The sequence below is a fragment of the Conger conger genome, chromosome 9, assembly GCF_963514075.1.
Source record: "Conger conger chromosome 9, fConCon1.1, whole genome shotgun sequence".
NCBI classification, from domain to species: domain Eukaryota; kingdom Metazoa; phylum Chordata; class Actinopteri; order Anguilliformes; family Congridae; genus Conger; species Conger conger.
In genome coordinates, this window is record NC_083768.1 from 25,889,844 (window position 1) to 25,904,826 (window position 14,983).

Genomic DNA, 14,983 nt, shown 5'->3' on the forward strand with positions numbered 1-14,983 from the left:
CAGTTTTTAAATGAAGGTTTTTATTATTAAGGGAGAAAAAAAAATCCAAACCTACATGGCCCTGTGTGAAAAAGTGATTGCCTAATAACTGGTTGGGCCACCCTTAGCAGCAACAACTGCAATCAAGCGTTTGCACCTTTTTAAGGTCATGCCACAGCATCTCAATAGGATTCAGGTCAGGACTTTGACTAGGCCACTCCAAAGTCTTCATTTTGTTTTTCTTCAGCCATTCAGAGGTGGACTTGCTGGTGTGTTTTGGATCATTGTCCTGCTGCAGAACCCAAGTTCATTTCAGGTCACGAACAGATGGCCGGACATTCTCCTTCAGGATTTTTTGGTAGACCGCAGAATTCATGGTTCCATTTATCACAGCAAGTCTTCCAGGTCCTGAAGCAGCAAAACAGCCCCAGACCATCACACTACCACCACCATATTTTACTATTGGTATGATGTTCTTTTTCTGAAATGCGGTGTTACTTTTACGCCAAATCTAATGGGACACACACCTTCCAAAAAGTTCAACTTTTGTCTCGTCAGACCAGAGTATTTTCCCAAAAGTCTTGGGGATCATCAAGGTGTTTTCTGGCAAAATTGAGACGAGCCTTAATGTTATTTTTGCTCAGCAGTGGTTTTCGTCTTGGAACTCTGCCATGCAGGCCATTTTTGCCCAGTCTCTTTCTTATGGTGGAGTCATGAACACTGACCTTAACTGAGGCAAGTGAGGCCTGCAGTTCTTTGGATGTTGTTGTGGGGTCTTTTGTGACCTCTTGGATGAGTCGTCGCTGCACTCTTGGGGTAATTTTGGTCGGCCGGCCACTCCTGGGAAGGTTCACCACTGTTCCATGTTTTCGCCATTTGTGGATAATGGCTCTCACTGTGGTTCGCTGGAGTCCCAAAGCTTTAGAAATGGCTTTATAACCTTTTCCAGACTGATAGATCTCAATTACTTTCTTTCTTTCTTTCTTTCTTTCTCATTTGTTCCTGAATTTCTTTAGATCAAACAAACATGCAAAAGTGACAAACATGCAAAAAAATACGAAATCAGGAAGGTGGCAAACACTTTTTCACACCACTGTAGCTTATTAAGCTAAGATATGTCAATCCACATTTATGCTCTCCAGGTGTCGAGGCTGTTTCATGCCTGCCATACATCTAAAGAGCCACAAGGCTAATATGAGGCATACAATAGTTCGTACGGATGGTATGGAGCATTTGTAAAGGTACAGACATTGGTCTTTCTGTGAAAGAACCATGTGTATCCAATAAACTAATAATTTAATTGGTAATGAGATGCCGGAATGATGTCTCCTCCTTTGTGTAGCTAGTTGGGCTGTCTGTTAGACATGCTTATTATTTAAGTGTTTAAAGCTGGCTATGGTTTGTGGAATTGTGACACAGGTTAGTTATTAACCTTTAACCTGATGTTTTATATATTCAGAATTTACTTTTTAAACAGGTTAGAAGGAGATTAAATGCAGCAATTGGTGAATTTTTGATGAAGCGTATTTGATGAAGCACTTGTGACTGACCATGTTACTATTATGGAAGAAAGAGAGCTCGGCAACAACGGGCTGTCAAACATTTCATTAGAATAACTGACAATGACCGGAATCTTGATCCCAGCACATTGTGGAGTCTACATTGCTAAATACCACGTAATGTAATGTAATGTAATGTACATTGTCACGCTTTGTTTCAATCCCAAATTCAGTATGAAGTGACTCCACCCAAATCCCAAGGGGTTTTGACTTTGGTTGAGAAAATGTAGATGGGTTTTAATAGGGGCTAAAAACAGGAAATAGAAGAAAAAGCTGAAAATTAGATTTGTATTTTATTTATTTTTTTAATTATCAAAGATTTTTCACCATTTACATTATCTGTCAATAAGGCCCTTTGACAGCATGACCTTATCTCCTTCCTCAAAGAGTTATAATCAAACCACTCACTCATTTTGTTTGTATTTCACTGATTGAGCAAGAGCAAGCTAAGACCAGAGTCAGGGTCTGTCACACATCTCTCCACAAGTTGCAGATAGGTTAAGTTCTCCTGAGTGTTGGGGTCAAAAAAGCCTTTGGTGTCATCATCAGGATCTGAGAGAATCTGGTTCATTTCCTCATCAAAGTATCCACGCTGGTATGCTACTTCCACAGGCACGCGGTGGCTATGTACCGGATCAATGATGCCTCCTGTGGCAATCTGTGCTTCTAGAAGGCGAATGCCATGATCCTTTACAATCAAGTCCTTATTTAAGGCCTGGAACAGGGAGATGGTGTTACCCGTGTAGGGGTCTGCATATCCTGTGACCGCCCTTTCTGCTGATAGCAGTTTGTGCTTCCACTCCAGATCGACCACACCGCTAGTCACTGCCTCTTCCACAGAGAACTTCTTGTTCCTTACTGGGTCGATCATAAACCCAGTAGCAGCCTGCGCCTCCAGCAAAACCAGGGAAGTTCCAGGAGTCAGAAGCCCTTTAGATTTTGCTTCACAGATGCTCATTACCTGCTTGGTGGACTGCAGAAATACACCTGCAATGCTGTTTGTTCCCTGTAGGTATTTATGAACAGAGTCCATTTCACTTACACTTTTAATTGTAACTTTACCAGTACTGAGCTCTTCATACAATTTCTGGTCAATGATTTTAGATTCAAGCAACTCATCAGCAGTCACGTCTTTCCTGATACCATGGAAGTTTCCGGTGTTTTTTATTTGTGTAATTGTTGTAGTTGTAGATGTAGTCTGCTCTATTATTGTGACTATGATCTCCATAAGGCGCTCAATTGTGATTTCCCGGGAGGAATACTGCCGTACTAGCTCCCTTCTTTTTCCCTCAGTGATGTGCTTGGAATAGAGGAGTTCCCAAAAAGATGCCCCCTGACCATTAAATATTCCTCCTGCTTTTGTTGTGATGGTGGATTTTAGAATATTTTTAGTTTCTTCATCAAAAAAGTAGTAGTCCTCTCCTTTTTGGACAATAACCAGCAAGCTAAGACCAGAGTCAGGGTCTGTCACACATCTCTCCACAAGTTGCAGATAGGTTAAGTTCTCCTGAGTGTTGGGGTCAAAAAAGCCTTTGGTGTCATCATCAGGATCTGAGAGAATCTGGTTCATTTCCTCATCAAAGTATCCACGCTGGTAGGCTACTTCCACAGGCACGCGGTGGCTATGTACCGGATCAATGATGCCTCCTGTGGCAATCTGTGCTTCTAGAAGGCGAATGCCATGATCCTTTACAATCAAGTCCTTATTTAAGGCCTGGAACAGGGAGATGGTGTTACCCGTGTAGGGGTCTGCATATCCTGTGACCGCCCTTTCTGCTGATAGCAGTTTGTGCTTCCACTCCAGATCGACCACACCGCTAGTCACTGCCTCTTCCACAGAGAACTTCTTGTTCCTTACTGGGTCGATCATAAACCCAGTAGCAGCCTGCGCCTCCAGCAAAACCAGGGAAGTTCCAGGAGTCAGAAGCCCTTTAGATTTTGCTTCACAGATGCTCATTACCTGCTTGGTGGACTGCAGAAATACACCTGCAATGCTGTTTGTTCCCTGTAGGTATTTATGAACAGAGTCCATTTCACTTACACTTTTAATTGTAACTTTACCAGTACTGAGCTCTTCATACAATTTCTGGTCAATGATTTTAGATTCAAGCAACTCATCAGCAGTCACGTCTTTCCTGATACCATGGAAGTTTCCGGTGTTTTTTATTTGTGTAATTGTTGTAGTTGTAGATGTAGTCTGCTCTATTATTGTGACTATGATCTCCATAAGGCGCTCAATTGTGATTTCCCCGGAGGAATACTGCCGTACTAGCTCCCTTCTTTTTCCCTCAGTGATGTGCTTGGAATAGAGGAGTTCCCAAAAAGATGCCTCCTGACCATTAAATATTCCTCCTGCTTTTGTTGCGATGGTGGATTTTAGAAAATGTTTTGTTTCTTTGTCAAAAAAGTAGTAGTCCTCTCCTTTTTGGACAATAGCCAGCAAGCTAAGACCAGTTTCTGGGTCTGTCACACATGTCTTCATAAGTTGCAGATAGGTTAAATTCTCCTGAGTGTTGGGGTCAAAAAAGCCTTTGGTGTCATACTCGGGACCTGAAAGAATCTGGTTCATTTTTTCATCAAAGTATCCACGCTGGTAGGCTACTTCCACAGGCACTCGGTGGCTATGTACCGGATCAATGATCCCTCCTGTGGCAATCTGTGCTTCTAGAAGGCGAATGCCATGATCCTTTACAATCAAGTCCTTATTTAAGGCCTGGAACAGGGAGATGATGTTTCCTGTGTAGGGGTCTGAATACCCTGTGACCGCCCTTTCTGCTGATAGCAGTTTGTGCTTCCACACCACATCAACAACACCGCTAGCCACTGCCTCTTCCACAGATAGCTTCTTGTTCCTTACTGGGTCAATCATAAACCCAGTAGCAGCCTGCGCCTCCAGCAACAACAGAGAAGTTCCAGGAGTCAGAAGCCCTTTACATTTTGCTTCAGAGATGCTCATAACATGCTTGGTGGACTGCAGAAATACACCTGCAATGCTGTTTGCGCCCTGTGTGTCCATTTCCTTTCTTTTTTCTGCCATGGGCTGACTGAATGCATCCATCTTCTTAACAATCTGTGAATTGCAAAGAGAATTTTGTTAAAATCTTATTTTTTTTTACCATTCATTCCAATTCCACTATTTTTATAAGGGGGCCAAGCATTCCATTGTAATTGCTGGTTATATTATTATTTTTCTGCCATTTTGTTAAATTCTGGCCAAACCACCTGGCCACAATTTTTTATAAATTTGATACAATTTTATATATAGCTTTTACTTACAAATAAATCGGATACACAAATAAAACGAAGTTGCTACGTTAAACAATGTGGATTCACAAATGTCAATTCTAAATTTCTGTGATAGCTGCTATGTTCTTAAATGTCCTTAGTTTTGTAAAAATCAGTCAATAGGTGGCGCTATAGCAGAAAATGTTCATAGCTTTTCAACCAGTTGCCTGATTAATTTTAAATTTTGTAGACTGCATGTCAGTCTAAGGTCCAATTAAATAATATGATAAAAAGTTGATTGCTCAAACAAGATGGCTGCCATCAGCCAATCAAATTTCAGAAGCCCTTAAACTCACTTAGCTATCACCAATCATCATGAAACTGCCACATTGTTTAGGATGTTATAAATGGCAACCTCTATGACAATTACCTTGATTGACCAGATGGTGGTGCTGCAGTAAGTCACAACATGTTTTGGCATATACATAACTCCTGGACCATTTGCGTTAGAATCAAATTTCTTTTATTTCCAGCTCCAGATTGTCATGGAGCAAAAAGATTTGTCTGGATAGATTTTCCGCCATTTTGAATTTTGTGAAAAACAGTAAAATTCCTACTCTTCCCAGAAATTTTGATCATTTTGCCTGAAATGTGGTTTCACAGTATTATATAAAGTTTGGATTATCAAAAAAGTAAATAAATAAATAATAATATAAATAAATAAGTAAGTAAATTACAGATGGTTGAACATAAAATGGTAAACCTTGGAATGTTTACTGACACCATCATCACAAAAGCAAACACAAAGCATTCACCCAATCAAAACACATGGTGGCACTATAGAGCCATATATATTTAAAAAATATTTTTGCTTCCTTGTGAATGCTCATCACAGGAGTGTGAAGGAAATTGGTGCTTGTATCAGTCAGTCAGGAAGTCAACAACTCTACACACAGCGAAACTGAAAGATTCTAGTCAAAAAAGATTCCTGGCTGAAGCCCCGGAAGCCTGATGCTAGTGATGCCACTGACCAGTTACCACAAGAATAGTGGCCTATGGTTACTGTGAGTAGAAAATCTTGGGGAAAAAAGTTGGTGTTGCTCTCATTTAAAAGGGATGTGAAGCACTAGGTAATGTGACTCTGCTTTGTTTGCATTTTTCCTGAGATAAGACGAGGCCCTACAATACTGGTACTGATACTGACCTGTATTTGCAAGAAAAATAAAGCTACCTTTTTTAACAGCTAGTTACTAGGACTAGGGCACTGCCAGCTTGGAACAAGATGGATTGTGAAGTCACTTGGTTTGTGCATCTCAGCTGTTCAATGTATTTCTGACTTTCATTGAGCTCAATGATGAATTGTGAAAAGACTGCCTTGTGATGATCAAATGAGTATTACTGAACAAAACTGCCCCTGGCTGGCTGTCTTATAGGAGGACTGCCATTTCAGAGCAGTAGCTGCGGCCTTGTCAGAGGCAATTTGTGAAATGTAATACGTTTGGTTTGGTAATCTCATTTTGTCTTTAGTTTTTTCCTCACAAGCCATCATTGAGCTCATTGTCCACAGGTTGTGAAGAAATTAACCGGAATTTGGCACGTCACAGGCACACAGCATGCCAGTCACCAGCCTGTGAGAGCAACATTAGTTGAAAAATGACACCAGCTGCCCCTCAGTATTTCCATAAGTACCCTAGGGCAGAATTCCTGTCATAGAGGCGGTTGTGTCAAATGAAACCCTAAACCACTGTTATTTCAGGTATTTACATCCATATTTGGTAATCTATGTAGGAATTACAGTCTCTCCCATTTTAGGAGCGCATAACCGCCATAGTGTGCTACCCTGTGCAATGAGTCTGATGACAAGGAATAGCTACTACTACTACTATGCTCGTCTCTGGCAACTGAAAGCATTCTATTTTTGTCATTGCCACATAGACAGTCGTAATTTGTTCATAAACTTGTAGAAACTGAATGTTGTCTGCCTCCTTTGATTTTTCTTTCCTTACTATTGGCTCACTGCCAGTTTTAAATCAAAAGCAATTTGTGAAGAGGCAGTTCTGTAATATGATTATTTTGTAGTCTCCATGGATTATTTTCCCAAAGAACATGTCTCCCAGGAACACTGAGAAACTGGACTTTTATTAAGGCGTAAGCTACCAGTAAAACATATCGGTACATTTCCAGTAAACAGGACTTTTCTACAACAATACAGTGTTACAGACAACATAAAAGCAACATTAAAACTTATAATAAAATATACACTATGAGCACTTTATTAGGTAGTTATAAGACTTATTTTTAGACTTCTACTGCTGTAGCCTATCCACTTAGAGTTATGATGCGTTGTGTGTTCAGAGATGCTCTTCTCCATATCACTATTGTAATATGTGGTTATTTGCGTTACTGTCACCTTCCTGTCAGCTTTGACCACTCTGGCCATTCTTATTCTTGTCTCTCATTAATAAGGCGGTTCTAGAACTACTCACTGGTTTTTTGGTGCATGAAAAGCCCAGGAGATCAGCAGTTACTGAGATACTCAAACCACCTGCCACCAAAATGGTCAAAGTCACTTAGATCACACTTTTTCCCCATTCTGGTTCATGTGAACATTAACTGAAGCTCCTGACCCTTATTTACATGATTACATGCATTTCACTGCTGCCACACTTATCTAATCAGGCTGATTAGATAATCGCATGAATAAATAGGTGTAATAAAGTGCTCGGTGAGTGTACAGTTGAAGTTCACAATCACATGCCAAAAGGACAAACAAGAGAAAACAGAATCGAGCTAAGGAAGCCATTTCAGATTCTGATCTGAACGCATTTGAACGCAAGCAGTACTTACTAATTTTTATTGGTATATACCCACACAGATACGAGGGAATGGCCGAGAATGGACTTATAAAAAATATGCGCCGATGAGTGAGTCTGCGTATGGCCAAAGAAGGCCACCCAACTCTGTTGTATAGGGCGCAATGGTGAGTGAGAGGTTTACAGCCTATGACAAACCTCAGAGCACTGTAGTACAGCCAGTACAAGCACTGGGCAGAGGTGTGCATACACAATAAATCACCATAGTCGAGCAAGGGAAGAAATGTAGCCTCACTCAACCAATTTTTTCCTTGCAGCAGAGAAGCAGGATTAGTTTCTAAAACCTAGCTTGAGTTTCAGCTTCTTTTTTAAGTTTGCAATGTGAAGTTTAATAGCTAAATGATCATCAATTAAAATACCTAGATCTGACTGACTTGCCCTTGCAAGGTTACAATATTAAAAGGAGGAGATAATGTTTTCCTGGCATTAGAAAATATCATCCATTTAATACTACCTGTAAGTGAAGTCAAGCAAAGAAAATATCCATAAACTTATGGGTTTATGACCTCAGTGTAGTTGGTGTGATTATTAAGACAAGTATTAAGCCATTTATGTTATTAATCTATATCAGAATGCACATATTAACTTTGGACACAATTTTAACTTCGCTAGGGGTTCGTTGTTTGTGATCTGTCTGCTGTGAGAAGATACTTGTGGAATTGATGTTCAACAATTCTTCTTTGTATAAGCAAATTAAAAATGATAAACTAAGTAGCATTTTCCAAATCATGCCCCCCTAATTAAAACAACATATACATTAGCCTATAGGCTTATCTTTTCACTTGAATCAGATAAAAAGCATGGCTTGTGAAACCTGCATGTGTGAAAGGATCCACACCTAGACACTACCTTTCAAGTTAAGTTACATGATCTGTATGTCAGATTACATTTCAGGACGTGTACTGACAATGCTCACAAGAAATTGTTGGTCTTGGTTTGAGCTCATTTGAACAAACAGATCTGGTTTCCACACTGGCATTTCAATGGAAATATGTTTTCTTCTGCTGGGAACATTGTGAACAAAAACATTGTGAACAAAAACAACAAAAAGTTCTGCCCCTGATCTACAAGAAGTTGTCAGCCTTGTTTTCCTGGCTTTTCTTCATATTATTACACAATCACAGAAATAAAGTACAAAAGGTGCTTAAAAAGGTACAAATGCTTGTTGCGGTGCCCTATAGATGCATAAACTTCTACCCCTAGCCAGCAATATACAGTCCCTCCAAAAGTATTGGAACAAGGTCAATTCCTTTGTTTTTGCAATACACTGAATACATTTGGGATTGAGCTAAAAAGATCAACACAAGACAAGAGTTCAGAATTTCAGTATCAGACCACCCAATTAGGTGAGCAAAAGTATTGGAACAGATAGTATTTAAGTAAATGGAAGTGACTTAATATTTGGTAGCATATCCCTTGCTTGCAATAACTGCATGAAGCCTCAGACCCATTGACCTCCCCATTTAACTGTTGCAATTATTATCTTGTGATACTTTTCCAGGCTTTTACTGCAGCTTCTTTCAGTATGTTGTTGTTTGTTTCAGGGGGGTTTTCCCTTCAATCTCGTCTTCGGGAGGTAAAATACATGCTCAAAGGTCTGGTGATTGACTTAGCCAGTCTAAAACCATCCACTTTTTCTCCTTAATTTAGTCCTTTGTTGTGTTGGCAGAGTGTTTTGGGTCACTGTCTTGCTGCATGATGAACTTCTTCCCAATTAGTTTGGACACATTTCCCTGTAGGTTGGCAGATAGAATGTTTTTGTAGACTTTGGAATTCATCCTGCTGCTACCGTTATGAGTTACGTATATCATCAATAATGATTAATCAGCACACTCCAGAAGCAGCCATGCAAGCCCAAGCCACGACACTCCCTCCACCGTGCTTCACAGATGAGCTTGTATGTTTTGGATCATGTCCAGATCCCTTCTTTCTCCACATTTTGGCTTTTCTATCACTTTGGTAGAGGTTAATCTTGGTCTCAACTACTGTTCCAGAACTTTTTGGGTTCATCTGTATTTCTTTGCGAATTGTAAACTCACCTTACGATTCTTACTACTGATGAGTGGTTTGCATCCTGTGGTATAGCCTCAATATTGCTCTCTAAGTCTTCTTCAAATGGTTGATCAATTTCCCCTCTTTTCTAATTAGGTGGGATGGCCCACCTACGGCCAAAGGCCAATGGCATGGTGTCTCAGAGGCTTTAAGGGAAGAGTGTCCCAAATCCAGTAGGGATTGAAGAAAGTCTAATACAGTAACAGGGCAAGATATTAGATCCTCTGACCTGACTGAGCACCAGCCTGTGAATAATTTCCTTGACAGGCATAAAGTGATCTGGTTGATGGGCCCGAACATTTCATAATGTTTCAGTGACTGTTGGGGCACAATCATCTAACAAGGCTTTGGTTAGGCTGTTTGTCTCTGCCAGAGAGAATCAGAGGGGACAATGGGTTGTTTGTGCTGAAGTGAACCGGTTTGCTTGAACAGTTGCCAAATCATTTCCACCACCAGTGGATGCAGCCTCCATTCTGGTTTCATTCATCTGGTTTCTGCTGTGGCAAAAAAATCTGCCTGGTTGTTCATATGAGGATATTCTTGTCCCAAGAACAGGGAGAAAGTGCCTAAGAGCCAGGAGAAGGAGAACTGCCTGGATTTGCAGGGGGGCCCCAGCCTCTAATGTCCTTGGAGAGTACTATGAGGCTCCTGGTTAGCCGAGTAGCCAAGAGACAGCATGGAGAGGACGCTGGGTTAGTGGAGTAGCCAAGAGACAGCTAACTAGCTAAGCCACTGCCAAAAGACGGCTGGTGAAAATCTGCAGAGTACTGAGTAGAGCACAGCTAGGAAATCCGAGCGGGGACTGTGGATGGACCATGGAACACGATTTGGAACATCTAGCTATGCAGAGGAAAAGCAGAAAAGGCAGCTCTGGAATGCAATGACAGCTAACATTACTGAAGTACAGCTGCTGGAATATACGAGATAACAATATTATCTTATACAGCAGAAAAACAGGACAGGACTGAGGAAACGGTCATGAACTTGGAGGGTGAACTCACACTCTGACCAACAGGACATCAGAGACAACACACACTGGCACTTCCCTACCTGGACAGCAAGCTAGCAATTGGAACAACAGATGCTGTGGGGCAAAACTGTGAGAAGATAAATGAGGTAGAGCATAAGCTGATGTATATTTTTATACCGTGGGCACACGTCAGTCTACACAGTCACATCACTGACATGACTTTGTGGGTATACTTACTCAACCTGCGCAAAGTGTGATGTATTATACCCATACTTTCAGCCATACTGACTATGTGAAAGGTACGAAATAGAACCAAATTTTAAGTCATTCTGTAGATTGACTGGTCATTTTGCAGAATAACCTCATAGCTGGTTATTCTACAAAATTATTTGCTTTTCCAAAGTGAATGGTTTCTCACATTCACCATTTGCTTAACAAATCAAATTGGCCAAATGGCCTATTATAAATATTATACAGACAGTGGCCAATCATAAATGAAACGCGTGTCTCCCTAATTAACCCCTTAAGCAGTACCCACCTGTATTCGGGCTGTAGTGGGTTTTTGTACATTCACTCTTTTTCACTGTGAAATTTTATATGATATAACACTTTAAAATCGTTAAAATCTGTATAACTTATTTTAAGATTACATAGTTTCTCATTCTAAAAACGTGGAGAATGGCGATAGAATATCCATTGTTTACATATAATTTCTTTGGAGGAATTATCATTGTTGTCCGTTCCGCATACTTCTACAAAAGTACATTTACATAGGAATGCTATCATCTGTTTTGTATCTCACTGGAACACGATGAGCCCACGAACGAGCTTCTCTGACCAGTACCAGGAATGCAGTTGCTGGGGAAGGCTTTCCTTCCAGGCGTGAGCGAGAAACTACGTATAACTTCAGCTCAACTTACAGCCGGATAGGGGTATGGTATTGAAGTGAAGACTGAGGGGCATTTTAGCGAATGACATGATGTTTCCAAAGATATATAGTTAGCCATGCATAAAGCAGCACAGCATTGTTTTGCGTAACGAAAACGTAGCATTTTCAATACACACGCTGAGACTGTCACGCATCGGCAAAAACAGTTCATGAGCCTTGCCAGAACAGGTTTTACAACAAAAAAATATATTTTGCGATGGCTACATCAACATGAACCAAGTAGTCACCTGTGCACTGGACGCCCAGTGATCACTTCCTCTACCCATGTTTCAGACTGCATTGTGAGAATATCACACTTGTTTTACCACGCCAGGAATTAAGACTAGTGTCTCTTTTGGCTAACCTCTTGCCTTTTAAGACGCAGTTATATGACGGTTCAATAACGCGTACGGCCAATTGTCTCTTTACCATTTTACAAACACTTAATGATTGAAAAACATGTTTCTGAACCTAAATATTCGCAGCATTGTTTCTCGATTTTGTGTCTGTTGTGATAAAAATATCCGGAGCAAATTAATTTATCTTTACTGAAACCCGGCTTTCAAAAAAAGTTCCCAGACCCTGTCTTTACTATCCAGGGTTATGCTTGGTTTCGATGTGATAGAAAGATCGAGGAGGTGGAGACGTTGAAAGACATTTTTGTGAAAGAATGCTTTGCAGCACGTATACACTGTGAGCACTTTATGAGGTAGACCTATACAGACCAGCTTATTAATGAAAATATTGAATCAGCCAAGCTTGTGGCAGTGACTAAATGCATGAGACTATGCAGACATGGTCAAGAATGGGGAAGGAATGTGATGTGAAGGGCCAGGCTGGTCAAAGCTGACACATTACAGTGGTATGCAAAAGAGCATTTCTGAACACACAACTTGTTAAACTTCTAAGTGGACAGGCTTCAGCAGACCAATAAGTCAAAATAATATGTCTAATAAATACCTAATAAAGCACGCAGATCTCCTCCTCACCCATGCCAAATAAGTTTGAATACATTGTTTTGACAATTGTACTGTGGGCAGTGATCACTTATAGTGATCACAATAATGTAATGGTTATAAGGTTATATCGTCCCCCTCCTTGGCAAATACATGCCAAGGAGGATGTTTGAATGAGTTGTTTTTGAGGTCTGAATTTTGATTGGCTTTCAAAAAACTCTTCCATCCTAAAAGAACTGTCTAACAAGCTAAATCTATGTGTAACGAACAAATGCATTAGTATGATTAGAAAAGCAAAAGCAAGTTCCTATATCCGATATGAAACTTTTAATAATCATTTAATTTCTTATGGCTAACAGTATATCAGCACTGGCGTAGCGGACACCTCAACAATGTAGCTATAAAAAGTGGCAAACTGAAAAGGGGAGCATTTAGTCTGGTTTTAAGCTGTTTTTAGTTAATCTATTAATAGTTAAAGTACAAATGCACCTTTTGTACTGTCATAGTTAATATGTCATAGTTACTATTACTTGCCACAAAGGATTCTTTTCAGTGAAACTATGCATAGTGGTCATTATTCTTCTAAGCACTCTTAAGAAATCTTAAGAAAACTGAACCTACCTGTTCCTGAAATGCAGTCCCTTGTTGTGTTTGGCAAAGGAGAGCTCTGGGCAGCTCAGAGTCTCCACTCCAGATATACCTGTACCGTCTGTTGTGCTCCACCCCTTTAGTCCATGATGATATCTACCAGGAACATGGCCTGTACAAACATTTCCCAATAACATTGGGAAACCTTTTTGGGTACACCTAATGCAAATACAGCTCCTCCAAAGAGCAAATCATGTGGCTGCAGTAAGGCATGCAGCCATGGTGAAGAGGTTTATATTTTTTGTTGGACCAAACATTATAATGGACAAGATGTGTGATCTAAGTGACTTTGACCCTGCTTTTTAGTGCCAGACATGATGGTTCCATGGTGGCATCTCAGAAACTGCTGAGGTGCAAAAAACATCCAGTGAGAGGCAGTTCTGTGGCCCAAAACACCTTGTTAATGACATAGGTCTGAAGAGAATGGGCAAGCTTGTTCAAGCTAACAGAAAGGCCACAAATGCTCAAATTTCAGCTGCTGACAGCTAAGAATAAGAAGATAACTACAATGGGCACATGATCACCAAATCTGGATGACAGAAGATAGGAAAAACATTGCCTGGTCTGACAAACTGCCTGGTCTAACATGCAGACGGAAAGGTCAGAATTTGGCATGAACATCATAAATTCATGGATCCATCCTGCATGGTGTCAACAGTGGTGGTGTTGTTTTCTTGGCACACACTTGGCCCCTTAATATGAACTGAGCATAATTTGCCACAGCAAACCTAAGCATTGTTGCTGACCATCTGCATCCCTCCATGACCACAGTCTACCTTTCTTTCAAATGGATAGTTCCAGCAGGATAATGCACTGTGTCTCAAAGCCAACATCCTGTCAAGCTGGTTCTATGACCATGACAGTTTACTCTACTGGCTTGCACAGTCCCCAGATCACAATCCAATAGAGATGAGGGATGTGATGAGATGGAACAGCAGGTTTGCAGCATGAATGTGTGGCCGAGTAATCTGCAGGAACTGTGTGATTATATCGAGTCAGCATCGTCCAAACTACCTAAGGTTTCCAGCACCTTGTTGAATCCATGTTGCAAAGAATTCAGGCTGTTCTGGAGGCAAATGAATGTAATAATAATATAAGCATGCATGCCAACATACTATTCAGCCTTTGCTCTGCATCCTAACATCCACTCAGTGAGCACTTTATTGGGTATTTATTAGACTTATTTTTCTTCTACTGCTGTTGCCTATCAACTTAGAGGTGTGATGTGTTATGTGCTCAGTGCTTCTGCATACCACTGTTGTAATGCATATTTATTTGCTTTACTGTCGCCTTCCTGTCAGCTTCGACCAGCCTGGCCCTTCTCCTCTGACTTCTCATTAACAGCTGGATCTCTTGACCACGTCTGCATGCTTTTATGCATTTTTTTTTTGCTGCCACATGATTGGTGATTAAATATGTCCATTAACAAGCGAGTGTACAGGTCTACCTAATAAAGTAATCACTGAGTGTACACTTGCAGGTCAGACCTCTAAGTGGATAGGCTACAGCAGCAGAGTACTTGATACGTATAAAACACAAATGTAATAAATTCCTAATAAAGTGCTCACTGAGACAGATGTGGTTCTGGTTCCATTCTGGAGTCTCAGAACCTTGGTGCTTTCTGGTGAACCAGCCCGCGTACATACCAGTGTAAGCAGGACCAAAGTTCCACCGCCCTCCGTTGCTCAATGTACAAGGCAGGCGGAATATGACACGCCCACTGATGACATCATGGTTCGCAAGGAGAAACCAACAATTTTTTGGTTCCAGCTGAGAGCCAACTTTTCAGGTTC

At 40.7% G+C, this 14,983-nt stretch overlaps 2 protein-coding genes across 6 annotated transcripts in view; one reads left to right on the forward strand and one right to left on the reverse strand.

The window, feature by feature from the left end:
• Window positions 1–13,237, reverse strand: LOC133137212 (plectin-like). Its single transcript, XM_061255334.1, has 2 exons — window positions 13,164–13,237; window positions 1–4,608 (listed from the first exon to the last, which is right to left on the reverse strand). The coding sequence occupies exon 2, from the start codon at window positions 4,594–4,596 to the stop codon at window positions 1,963–1,965; it is 2,634 nt and encodes an 877-aa protein (XP_061111318.1). The 5' UTR covers window positions 4,597–4,608; window positions 13,164–13,237; the 3' UTR covers window positions 1–1,962.
• The window catches only part of LOC133137213 (CMP-N-acetylneuraminate-beta-galactosamide-alpha-2,3-sialyltransferase 2-like), a 22,611-nt gene continuing 18,310 nt past the window's right edge, over window positions 10,683–14,983 (forward strand). For 4 of the 5 annotated variants that reach the window (XM_061255335.1, XM_061255337.1, XM_061255338.1 and 1 more), the window contains exon 1: window positions 11,464–11,590. The gene's annotated coding sequence lies outside the window, so the exon portion shown is untranslated. Of the gene's footprint in view, window positions 10,805–11,463; window positions 11,591–14,983 lie in introns of those variants that run through there. The other variant, XM_061255336.1, reaches the window with a different exon arrangement.